This window comes from Echeneis naucrates, chromosome 5 (genome assembly GCF_900963305.1).
Source record: "Echeneis naucrates chromosome 5, fEcheNa1.1, whole genome shotgun sequence".
NCBI lineage: Eukaryota > Metazoa > Chordata > Actinopteri > Carangiformes > Echeneidae > Echeneis > Echeneis naucrates.
In genome coordinates this window covers 11,473,169-11,485,375 of record NC_042515.1, presented here as the reverse complement: position 1 = coordinate 11,485,375, position 12,207 = coordinate 11,473,169, and the positions used below count along the sequence as shown (strand labels likewise).

General features: G+C 38.6%; 1 protein-coding gene across 1 annotated transcript in view; it reads left to right on the top strand.

Moving 5' to 3' along the window:
* cfap20dc (CFAP20 domain containing) overlaps positions 1-9,528 on the top strand; it is a 30,681-nt gene extending 21,153 nt beyond the window's left edge. The window contains exons 13-16 of the mRNA XM_029502929.1: positions 249-488; positions 4,723-4,784; positions 8,455-8,549; positions 9,410-9,528. Of these exons, the coding sequence (XP_029358789.1) occupies positions 249-488; positions 4,723-4,784; positions 8,455-8,549; positions 9,410-9,528 (516 nt within the window). The remainder of the gene's footprint in view (positions 1-248; positions 489-4,722; positions 4,785-8,454; positions 8,550-9,409) is intronic.
* Positions 9,529-12,207: the final 2,679 nt, after the last annotated feature.

The window sequence follows — 12,207 nt, the reverse complement described above, 5'->3', positions numbered from 1 at the left end:
ACTCTCTTAAACCAATAGATTCACTGTTAAGAGACATTTCCTAAAAGGGTCAAAACAATGGCTTACGTCCAGCACTGCCTTGAGCTCTGTCTGGGATTAAGGTTTGCCGTTTTAAGATTTCCACTAGTTTGTTGGCTGCACAAAACATTTTGTCATTTTTGTGGATTTGGTTTATATGTGTGGCTCCAAGTATTGTCTTTTGGAGTGCTTCCAAGTAAGTAATCTTTTTATGGGTGATTGTTTTAAAGGGAGAAGACAACAACAAACTGAAGCCTGTTGATTCCAGTCATTACAACTTACCCCTGCTTGGCAGTCTCAAGATGCATGGAGATGATGATGAGGAGCTCCGAATGCTGGCAAGCTTAAAAAGGGAGCAGGAGGAAGATGAGTGTAAAGGTTCAGGCCTCAGTGCATCCCAGATCCACCAGTGTGATGTCAGCATCAGTATGAGCAGTGATGACACCTCCACTTGGACCCACATCTCCATGGTCTGTGCTATCCTACTCTGCTACATTTGATCTTTTACTGTTGATGCATCATTAACAATCCACATACATGCAGCTTAACTACAAATTACAATCATTAGTAGGATGTTGCTCATTCTAAGTCTGTCTGGAATAATTTCTGTGACCCTTACTGATCTTCACCTGCTAATTTCCATTTCAAGCGTCCAACTTATGCTACCAGAAAGTGCTAATGCACCTTTTTCTCCAGTATGTTTTCTGCATTACAAAAGATTATGGAGATAGAAACACTTTAATTGGCCTCTTAAAGCTTTTAAAAGCACACTGGAATAATATCCACAGTTCCCCTAGAGACTAAAAATTATTTAGGTCATTTGAAATCATCCCCAGAAGTCTTTTTAGATTTCAAAGATGGTATAGATTGCTCTTGGCTATTGAAGGTCATTTAGATCTATGGCCCATTAGCATAAGCACATTGCACTTATGAAGAGAGAACACTGAACTGCTTGGCCCTACTGGGTCCACTGTAGGATCCCCGGTGAATACACTCATTACAGATTCTTGAGTTATAGGCCCGACCGTTTCTGTACATGGAGGTATCCGTTAATATACTGAGATTCATGTAGAAGACAATGAATAGTGGTATTACCACAGGGATTATGATTCCATTGGTCCTTTTTGAGGAGAGAGTGATGCGGTCACCAATAAAAGGTGGATCGTAGGTTCTCTTTTCTGTGGGGACAGGATGAGACTTACATTTGACTTTATCAAACCCCGAGGTAAGGTTCCTAAATCAGCTGCAGTGCTTTACAATTCTAAATTCATATGGCAACAGCACCACCAACAGCATATTAAGAAAACGCTTGCCAATATAGAGAGAAACATAAAGAGATAAAGCAAGATGCCAACCATAAAGCAATTTCTTTTCAAATAGAAGGAGAGGTGTGGTGACATTGTGACAAACAAACCTACAAAATGGTGTAAAAAGTGTCTATCAGAAATAAAAACAAGAGGCTATAATGGCATCAGGGAAGAAAACAGCAACCGCTCCACTAAAACTGATAGGCTGATATAGAACAAGCATATTCTTGTGTCTATATGTTCTGATTTGAGTGGTACTGCAGTTGCTGCAGTTACTGTCAATGCATGAAACAAAGAACAAGAGAGTACAAACATATTGTCTACTATATATAGCACTCATTTTCTCAAGTTAAATAGATAGTTTTGACAAAAAGATAGGCAACCAAATAGTTCTAATGATGGCATGAAATCATATAATCATTTCTCTAGCGGGAGATGTTTTCAGGTTGCTGTATGTCCCATTCTTGTCAACATGATGTCTCCAGAAAATCTTAAGGAGAATTTATTCATATAGTCACTTGGACCTAAAGTTGAACTGATTTGAATTTGGTGATCAAAGGTCAATGTCAGCGTGACCTCACAAAACCCACTTTTATTCATAAATAAATAAGTGCCCTTATGACACACATAAGTGGGTGACATTTCAAATGCACAAATTAGACTAACAGCATAAGAAAAATGAAGTGATTGCATTTTATATCCAAATGGTTAAAGATCAACTTTACTGAGATGTCAGTGTGTTCTGCAAAAACACAATGGTGATTATTTAGGAACAGAAGGAAAGATTATGACCATATTTCCTTTAATTTGGTTGCCTGGCGGAGACACACAACTCAACTGTGAGGTGGTTATTGCAATCCCAGTCCAATTAAAATCTTAAAATCTTCTTAAAAAAAAAAATGCTTAATTCAAGAAGTCATAGGATAGGCAAGTGTCAAAATTTGTTTTCTATGTAACGCTGATGACACAGTTCCTCTGTTGTCTAAAATCGCACCAGTGGGTGTTTGTGTCAGAAGCTCTCACAGTAGACTGCAATATCATTCTGTTACAAAAAGAGCAAGTTCAGGGGAGAAAACCAAGGATTTGATCTATTTCTTATTCAAAATGTAGTAGGATGATACTAGGAATCTGGGTTAACACTCAGCCTTCAGGAGCAAATACAGTTTTTGTTTTTCAAGTTAGTTTGACCACAGTTCCCAAAGGGAGGTGCACATAACTACAGAAACGATGTGAATACTCCTTCAGTCATCTATTTTCAGACTAACAGATTCAATCTTCTGAGGCTAAATTCAGTGACTGTAGGTGATACCACCTTAAATATAACTCCTTTACTTTTCCCGTCACATGTAAAGGACCTGCAACAGTTATGTCTGGATTTTTAAGAGGATTAAAAAGTCTGCTGCAGTTTCAATTAATAACACATGTATAATTTCCATTTTTGAAAGCAAGCTTCTTATATGTCAGTGCGCAAAGCGGAGTCCAAGGTGTCTTAAATTCAAGGGTGGATTAATAATATTAGATGTGTTAAAAGGAGAAATATTATTAGGAGGAAGAGTCATAGACTTCTGAGGTTTGTGAATGCACTGTGATAAGGGAAAAAAAAAAGGGAGCAGGCTTCAGAGTGAAATACATGAGCCGTTACATGTCACCTGCTTGATAAATAGGTCAGTAAGATAAATGTTAAAAAGACATCATCATGGACCAGAACTGTTTGGTCTCTTTGCCAAACAGACACGTACTGCTCAGAAATGCTGCGTAGTGCAATATTTTAACCAAATGTTTTGAAACTGACGTTTCTGCTGAATTTCAAAATTTTAAATTGCCTGAAGAGAGTGAAGACGAAGGGCCAAAGAGCATATGGTTTAGAACAATTTCGATCAGAGGCAAAGAGCTTCTTAATGTTTTCTCATTTTTGTGGCATCATTTCAGCCAGCAGGTAGAGTTGAGCACCCAGGCTTAGCTGTACAACTGTAGGTTTGTTATAAGCTCTTACTTAAAACTTATCCTGGGGTTTTTTGGGGTGAAACTGTAGAGCAGTTAGTGTTTCAGGCAAGTCATTACACTGAATCTGTAGCTACAGACAGCCAGTACTGCTGTGCTCACACTCCTCACCAACTAATGCTATTGGAACAAGAGGTGATGTCTGTTCAAATAAGCTAACCACTTTCACTAGCAGTTGTACTTTTAATTCTTTTAGACTGAAGTGTTTGATGTGTTAAATGACCATATGAGACACTGGGTTTAATACGACACATCAGCAACTATCTCCTCAGTGTAATTGTCTCCATCACCCTGCAGGGAACTCATCATCATCATCATCATCAGCGCATATTACCTGCAGAATTCCACAGGGTGCAATTTCAGGTTCCAACTTATTTTTAGAAGACGATTACACAAAGAAGGCACTGCAGCACACAGATAGCTAAAATTTTACTTAAGCAATTCAAGCACTGCAGCTGCAACATGGCTGCTTCTTTATCAAAGTCACGCAAAGTAATAGCCTTTAAACAGGCCCAGGGCTTAGAAAACCTCCTGAGGCTATAATATGGTTTTAGCTTTGACAAGAGGAAGATGGTAATGCACTGTTTATTAAAGCTGAATCTAAGTGAAACCATCCTCATCTTAAACCTCTATATGTCAGTACTGTCTGGATTTTAAATAGTCCCAATAACAAATATAGCACAGTCTGAATCTTTTTTTTGTCCCTGCAGGTAGCTATTATGTTCATGCGTTACTTTTTTTTTTTTTTTTTTTTTTACTTTTGGAGTCACCTTTAATGCTTAATGTTTGTCAGTGACAAATCATATAGTCATATTGTTGAAAGAGACTTCTTGCCCTTACGTGAGAAGCTGCACAGAGAGTTCCATAATCTGTCGACACAAGTTGGATTTGTGGCTTTACTAAAGAGAATATCTTCCTTTTCTACCTTGGGCTTATTGGGTGCCACATGTCCAAAAATCATGGAGCGACATGACATACTTGACTTGTACCATATTTGGCTGAGATGGTAAATCAATCTAAACGGAATGCAAGAATTCCATTTACAGTGATGGACCAAATTATTCTTGTGCATGATAAAATGCCCTTTGATGCTTTCTCAGTAAAAAAAAATACACACTTTCTGACAACCATCGTCTAATGAGCAATCAAGCATAAATACCAGTTTGACTGTGCACATTAGTGAATCAATGAGGTCTTTCTGAACCTGAAAGGCATTTAAGTCTGATGTGTTGTGATTATATATCTTATGCTTTTTATGCCCAACCAGACTGTTTTTTTGTTTTTTTTTTTACTTAACAGAGATACCATCATTTTTGGAAGCATTTTGTAATTACCTCAATTGTAAGTATTTGGTGACATTTTAACATGTTTTTTTCCCCTTAAATTACTGCTCCAGCCAGCTAATCAGGGGCACCACTACCAGAATGAAATAAATCCCCTCCTACACTCCAACCCCAGGTAAGCAAGCATGTGAGATAGGCTCATTTTCCCTAAACCCATGCTAAGCAGGTTTATATTTAGCACATTTTTGTATTGTAATTGCAGGACAAACTGGTGTAATGACTAACAAAACCCGGCTCATGAAACCTGTATTTGTATTTGGTGACATGTACATAGAACACACACTGAGAATTATTATCAGATGGTAACCGGTGACTACAGTCTTAAGGCTAAATGTCACTTGTCAGATAGATATTCAGATGGGAGCTTATCTCGCTCACAGATGAATTCAAATAAATTAAGGATGTGCCAGGCAGTGTCGTTTTCTTCTCCCTTAACTGCTGTTGTTAGTTTCACAAGTGCTAATTATTTTTCACTTATTATTCTGCCTGTCAGATTCATCACTGGCAACTTTTTATCGGCACTTTTTTACCTTGGCACTACATAATTAATGTTCAATATCAAGGTCTTTTGTTCTAGACTTTAAAAAGCGTCAAAAAACAAGGTTTAGTCCTACGATTTAGCACTGACTCGCAGCAGTCATACAGGGAGAAATTCATCATTGATGAGGCAAAAGCCAATTTCTCCACAGCAAAAACCTTGGTGTTCCAAATACAGAATAGCTACAAGACATGTTCCACTTTGTTTTACTTGCCTCGAGGTTCAGAGTGGAGTGAAAGTTAAAGTTCTAACCCTAAACAAAAAGACATTGATGAATGAACTTGTAACTTGTGTAACTTGAGGATGCAGGAAAATTCACACCTGCAAAGTTTTAACAAAATAAAGTTTTGGCATATGCAATACTTAGAGATGCAGATGCAGCGTTATGCAGCAGAAAATCCAAGAAACCAGTAAACGGCAAGTTGAAATGATAGAAAGTGGAGAACACTTGGTCAGATGTATGATGAACAGCACGTATTCCTGTTGTGTGGCAGCTAAAATCGATCTGTGAGTGTGGATTTTTTTTTTTTTTTTCTTAAATGGAATTTACACGAAAAGAACAATTTTTTCTTCCCCAAAATGTTTGTCAGCGCTAAGGCTCAAGTGAGAAACGAAACTGTGTGCTGAATTCCCTCCAATACAATAATACAGTCCCAACGATTAAAATTTGGAACATGTTAACATACGTAGTGCAGTTTCATTGAATGAATCTTGGCTAGTGTCGAGCTGTCTTATAACCATTGCACACCCCTGTCAAGATCCGATCATGCCAGTAGAAAGATAAATTCAGTTCTCTAGGTTCTACAGACCCCACACAGCCACACCACCCGCTAACGCAGAGCCCTGTCTCCGCACATCTCCATCTCTTAGAGGATGTACACAAGCATGCGGCATGTTACAAAAGAAGACAAAGGGATTGCATCATAGTTCCGCTACTCAAATTATGCAAACACCTCTTCTCCAACACTTCTGATTTATTGATGAAAAGCAAGGTAGCCTGGTGTGAACATGAGTCGAATTGGTTGTATTTAAATATTAGAAATAAATGTACTATTATCGTATTGTTATTGTTTAAAATTGTTAGATGCAATACATCTGATCAACAGTCAGGACAAGCAGGAGGGTTTTTTTCCTTTTGAATTTTTATATATGTTTCTACTAATATGTAAAGGGCTTTTTAAATATTCTGTGAGTCTATTCTGTTTGATTGAAAGTCAACGAAAACAAATACTGCTATTGACAGACACCTCAAACATGCTCTGTGGCTTGCCTTACACAGTTCTACAGCATCCGCAGCTGTACTTCTGAAATTAGACTTCCAAGTAAGCTTCGATTTACATATTGAAGAGCAGCTGCACAGGATTTGCCGTTGTTTTCTTTCTTTTCTTTTAGCCATTACATTCTGAGGCACCCTTACAGTGAATTGTATCGTGTTGCTTTTGGAGCATCCTGGCACCACTGCAAGGCTTCCTCACCACTGAGCAGCTAAAACGCTCCAGTTGCTGTGCTTAATGTTGCCAGGGCTTTTTCTAGCCTTTTTTTTTTTCTTTTACATATTTCTTTGCATGTGATACTTGTGCTTGCTTTTGTCTGGCATAACAAATATGAAACCACAAATAAGGCTGTCACAGAAACTTCGACAAGTGAAATTATTCGCAGAAAGACTCTTGTGAACTTCGGTACAATTGCCTGGGTATCAGACAAACAGCACTGCCTTGATAGCGTGTCACTTGGAGTTACTTCTAAAGCTTAATTTCAATCTACTTCCCCATTGAGCAGCAAGAGTACGCTTCCCCAAAATGAATCAAACTGATTCATTCCCTCTATAGCAGGTTCCCCCATATCTGGATAATGATGACTGTAAAATCTAAGGGTTTAATCACTCTCACTAAGTCTAACTTAACAATTTGAAGTCCAATGTACAGCTCTGCAGCAGAGACCCTTGCCCCTGAAAATTGCTTCCATTAACGTTTGTATAGTGTTCCTTCCTATCACAAAGTCAAGGTAGTCTTATAGTGGGATAAATGCCTTTGTTAGAAAAAGAATCCCAAGAGCCCAAGAGCGATAATGTGCTGTATCGCAGCAGAAGTATAGTTAGAAATCAAGAATTCATTTCTAACATTTGCTGATATGAATAGATAAAAAAAATTACATTGCATACTTGCTATTTTCTTTCATTTTGACTCAAAGAAATAAAAGTCCTTAAACATTTACAGCACATACAGGCATATTTCAGATGTGGAAGTCTGTGAGGGGCTTACTCCTTCATACAGGTGTTACAATGTTGTTTATTTCATATAATGTAAAACAGTATTTTCCAAACCATGGCCATCTTTGATATTTTTTTTATTTTACTGCAGTTGGTTAAAGTATGACATCAATAAAGCTGGATATAACAGCATATAGTGTTTACTGTTGACAAGGACATTCCTGTTCATTTACAAACAAAGGCCATGATAAATGTGAGACTTTTGAATATGACAAGATTTTGCAAATAGTCCGTGTGCTTGGCAAAGATTTAGTAAAATTAAAAAAAAAAAAAAGGCATTATCAGGCACTGCAGTTTTTAATGGTAACACAGACAAGCAGGGATGGATATTTGAAATGCCTGCTCTTAAGTGAATGTAGTGCATTTTAGTTCCTCATTAAATATGCTATGATGTGCTCATGTGAGATGTTATGTCCAGAGGCAGAAGATGTAAATGGATAATTGTGCAGCTGATGTATAGTCTAAAACGATTATGCATTCTGTTTAACAAATGAATCTTGCAGTGCTCTCAAGTAATAATTCATCTTGTGGCTTTTTTTCCTTTTGCCTCTAATATGTTTCTCATTTCTAAAAGAGCAGTGCCTTCATTTAGTAGAAAATGACTGATGTGTTGTCGCAGTCTGTGTGCCTCTCAGAGAGGGAATATAAACTCATTTAGAGAGAAAGGAAGCCTTGCTCTCAACGACACTGGCAAGGTTAAGACCCCTGCTCAGGGCCAGAATGCGGACACTTGGAAGTCACAGCTTGAGTCTCGATCTAATAAATGATCCTTCAGGTAAAACTGTGTGGCTGAGAGGCTAAGTGTGCAGGACAAGCATCTCAAGGACAATGGAAGCTTAGATGGGCTTTTGAGAGCACACAATGATGGGACTGCATTGTTAAAATGCCATAGAGAGGCAGTTTAATGTGCAGGGTACAGTAAGTGAGTGTAATGGCATGTGTTGTCATGACTGTGTACATGTATGGTCTGTTCCCTAGGGAGTGGATGGACGTGCTCAGCCCTCCTATTATGCCTCCCAGCCAGCAGAGAAGGTCAGCGAACACACGGAACAACAGAGAAAATCAAGTCGGAGGTACAATAACCTTGGTTTTAGTGCTTTTGCTTCCACATCCCCTCGTGTGTCTTTTGACGTCCAGAAAATGGCAAACAATACTGTGTTTTAAGATTAACCGCACTAATTGCACAGATGCACACCAGAAATGGAAACACTCAGTAGTGACAGAGCTTACAACATCATGGAAGTGTCTGCCAAAGACTGCACAAAGCGAGATGGGAAAGCGTGTGAAACTGCACCTAATTAAGAGTGAAAAACACAAGAGAGTGGAGCTCTCTGTCCTCCACATAACTCCATAGGTCAGAAGAGACAGGCTCATTACAGGCCCGTACCCCCTAGACACATCGACAAGGTTAATTGATGAAACCTTTCCAGTTTACAACATCATTTTAAAACCTCTTACACAATGTGTCTTATAATTAGTTTTCATTATCATCACCGAAGTTCTGATAAGATAAAATGTTCCTCTTCGAGCATTCCATAACCTTTTTAGCATTTAACTGCCTGTCAGTTTAACAGCTAAATTCTCATGCTTTAAAGTAGTGGGGATTAGAGGGAATCTCTTTACAGCTTCATAATGTTGTACTGGGTCTTGGTGTCCCAGGTCTTGATTGATGAGAGGAAAAAAATGGCTCTGACAGGAAACTTCTAAATCCACCTCCAGTCTCAAGGTCACCTCACTAGCAACGATTTCATTTTATTTCAGAATCACGTGATAGACAAAACTGGACTTAAAAAAAATGCAATGCACAAATTACAGTGGAGCAGTTTTACCTGTGTAAACTGAATGTACTTGAAATGCTTTTGAACTTACATCAGATTACACTGTAGTTTAACATTTACTTCATAAATGAGTGACTTTCTTAAATTTTTTTCAGGCGAGGAAGAGCCTGTGAATGAAGAGGGAAACGATGAAGAGTATTTGAATCTCTTCTATGATCCTTGCCTGAAATGCTACTTTGATCCACAAACAGGGAAATACTATGAACTAGCTTGAATCAAAGCTCAAGAGAATCGGAATTAATAAATCACATGTGACTGAATGTGGTTAAATGCCTTCAGGATTTATATTTATTTTCTTCTTTTTTACTGAATATCCCATTCACCAAAACCTTTTATGCTTTTTGGTGAGAACAAGAAGCTTTGTGTCATTATGCGAATTTTAATGTAAATGTGCAAGGAAGTGGGAATCAATAAAACAAAAATAAAAGCAAGCACAGCTGATGGCAAAAAGTCTTTTCAGTCTTTACCAGTAACCCCTCTCATAGACTTTCCCAGAGCTTCCTTTCATTCAGAAGATTTTTGTCATTTAAAATTTCTAGGCAAATCCTACAGCAGAAGGTTATTCTGTCCTTTATCATATTTTCACCATTGATGCCTGTGCATACATATTGTTGTATATAAATTCAGCCTGAAACCTCTGCGGTTGTGGTTTTTCCGTCTTGTGTTTCCTTTGTGTTTAATTAGCTGCCACAGTCAGATAAAGCTACACTCACCTGTGTTTAATAGACCATAAAGAGTCAATTTCTCTTCTACAATTCTCTTGTTTTAATAATTGAATTCACAAATGAACCTGTAGCTATGTGTTTTGTATTTTGTGCTGCTTTTTTTTTTTTTTTTTTGGCGGTGGGTGGGGGGGGGGGGGGGGGGGGGTTTATGGCCTGTAAACGCCGCCAGCAGTCACAACAGATGGGGGAGCTGGTGGGGCTGCCAGGTCTTTTCATCAGTCTCGCCAAAACACTGATCACACCTGATGAGCAGCTGATACAAGACTGATTCATCATTTATAGCCTGAGATGAGTTGTTGCTTCCCAGTAAAGGCCAAAAATGAAACAAAAGGATGAATTATCACCATGCATTTATCACATTGTGATTCCCTCCAGTTATAATAAAACAATACTTCAACTAGAGCCATGACTGACCCCTCAGTCAGCCCAAATAGACAAAGAAATGTGCTAATTATGCGAGCAAGCCAGCTTCTGAGTGGTGTTCAACAAACAAGAGCTCATTAACAGTCCTATAAAGCGTGTTTTCCAATTACACTAAAATTTATGCTGTCTGATCAAAACCTTGGGTCTACAAGCCAGGGCTTTGGTTTCAAAATAATTTGTATATCAACAAAAACTGGTCCTAGATCTCTGTTGATCAAATGCTGGATACGTGGAGTAGATTTTTCTGAAACAATGAGGCCTTTGGTGGCTGCAGACTGATACTGTGCCACAGGAAGGAGAGCCTTAAATGTTAATTTACCTGTTGTGATGACATCCTGGTCCTCAAAGAGCTCAGGACATTCTTCTTCAAGTTAAAGCCCCAACATGCTGGGTTGGTGGGGGCAGTTAAACTGACACATTCAAATCAGTGTTGTTGTTTTCTGACCGCACCCACCACGGACCAAACGGATCTCATCTGTTTCCACACCCACTTTCAGATTTGTTTATATTTATTTTTTATTCATCTTATTATATTTTTGCCCGTCCTTTTTTCTGCAGCGTTTTCTCCGTTTCCAAACGCTCTGGCTGGAAAATCACGTGACCCCTCACATCAGCCGTCACGTGGTGTGTCCTGAAAGTGGGCGTGGAAAAGCGGCCGCAACAGGTGAGGTGCGGAAGTAAACAACAATGGCGTCCGGTCCGTTGTTGGGGCGGTCAGAGAGAAAATACTAAAATGTATTATTTTAACTAAGTTGGGCCTTTAACTGGAGGAAGAAGAATGTACGGAGGTCTTTGAGGACACGATGAAATGACCCGACCAGGCTGAGCGTCATCAGGATGTCATCACGACAGGTAAATAAACATGTAAAGCCTTCCTGCAGTTAGATTAACTTCCCGTGGTTACTTTATTAGTCAGAAAACAAACAGAATGTAGAAATGGTGAAATGAATCAGACTGTTACCAACATGGCCTGTGTATCCCATCTGAACTCGTTGGTATCCTTGGTTAGGTAGCTGAGGGATGAGATTAGCCCAGCACTTACAAACATTTTTTTTTTTTCAAAGTACATTTGACAGTACCATGCTCAGTTTTTCAGGTAAAGGTGGAATCCTTCAATTTAACAAACTGATTTCACTTTCAGGGCCATGCCACTAACAGCTAAGTGGAATAAACATCAGTCCAATTGACGTACGTCATAACACTGTTGCTGTAGTTTGCTTTGAGTTCCTGATGTCACTGCAAACGGATTGATGAATCAGTGCAAAGCATTTTCACACGACTAAACATTAAAGGCTACTTTTCCAATGCTGAACCTGTTGTAATGTAACAGAGAATCATATGGTTTACGAAAAACTATGGACTCAAGGGAGCGTCATAGAAAAGAACAGGAGAATAATTCAATGAAAGGCCGAGGAATGTGAATATAAAGAGGAATACATTTATAATATGGTGTTGAATAGAAGTGTTTAGTGCTTTATATGTTAAAAATATGCATGCTGATTAATCAGAGACTAAATAATGCAAATAAGTGAACGGTACGGTAATTAAACTCGTGCCACTACAGTTGTAGCTTATCTTAGTTTCATTGTTCTTCATATGTGACACCTCCTCACATGTGATTAATTGCTGATGTTGGATTGTTACTTTTTGGCCACACTCCATGTGAATCCCAATTATCACTACAAGACTTGTGCTCCCACATTCCAGTGCTAACTCTGCCTCTGATCTTTTCGAATAGCCCCGAT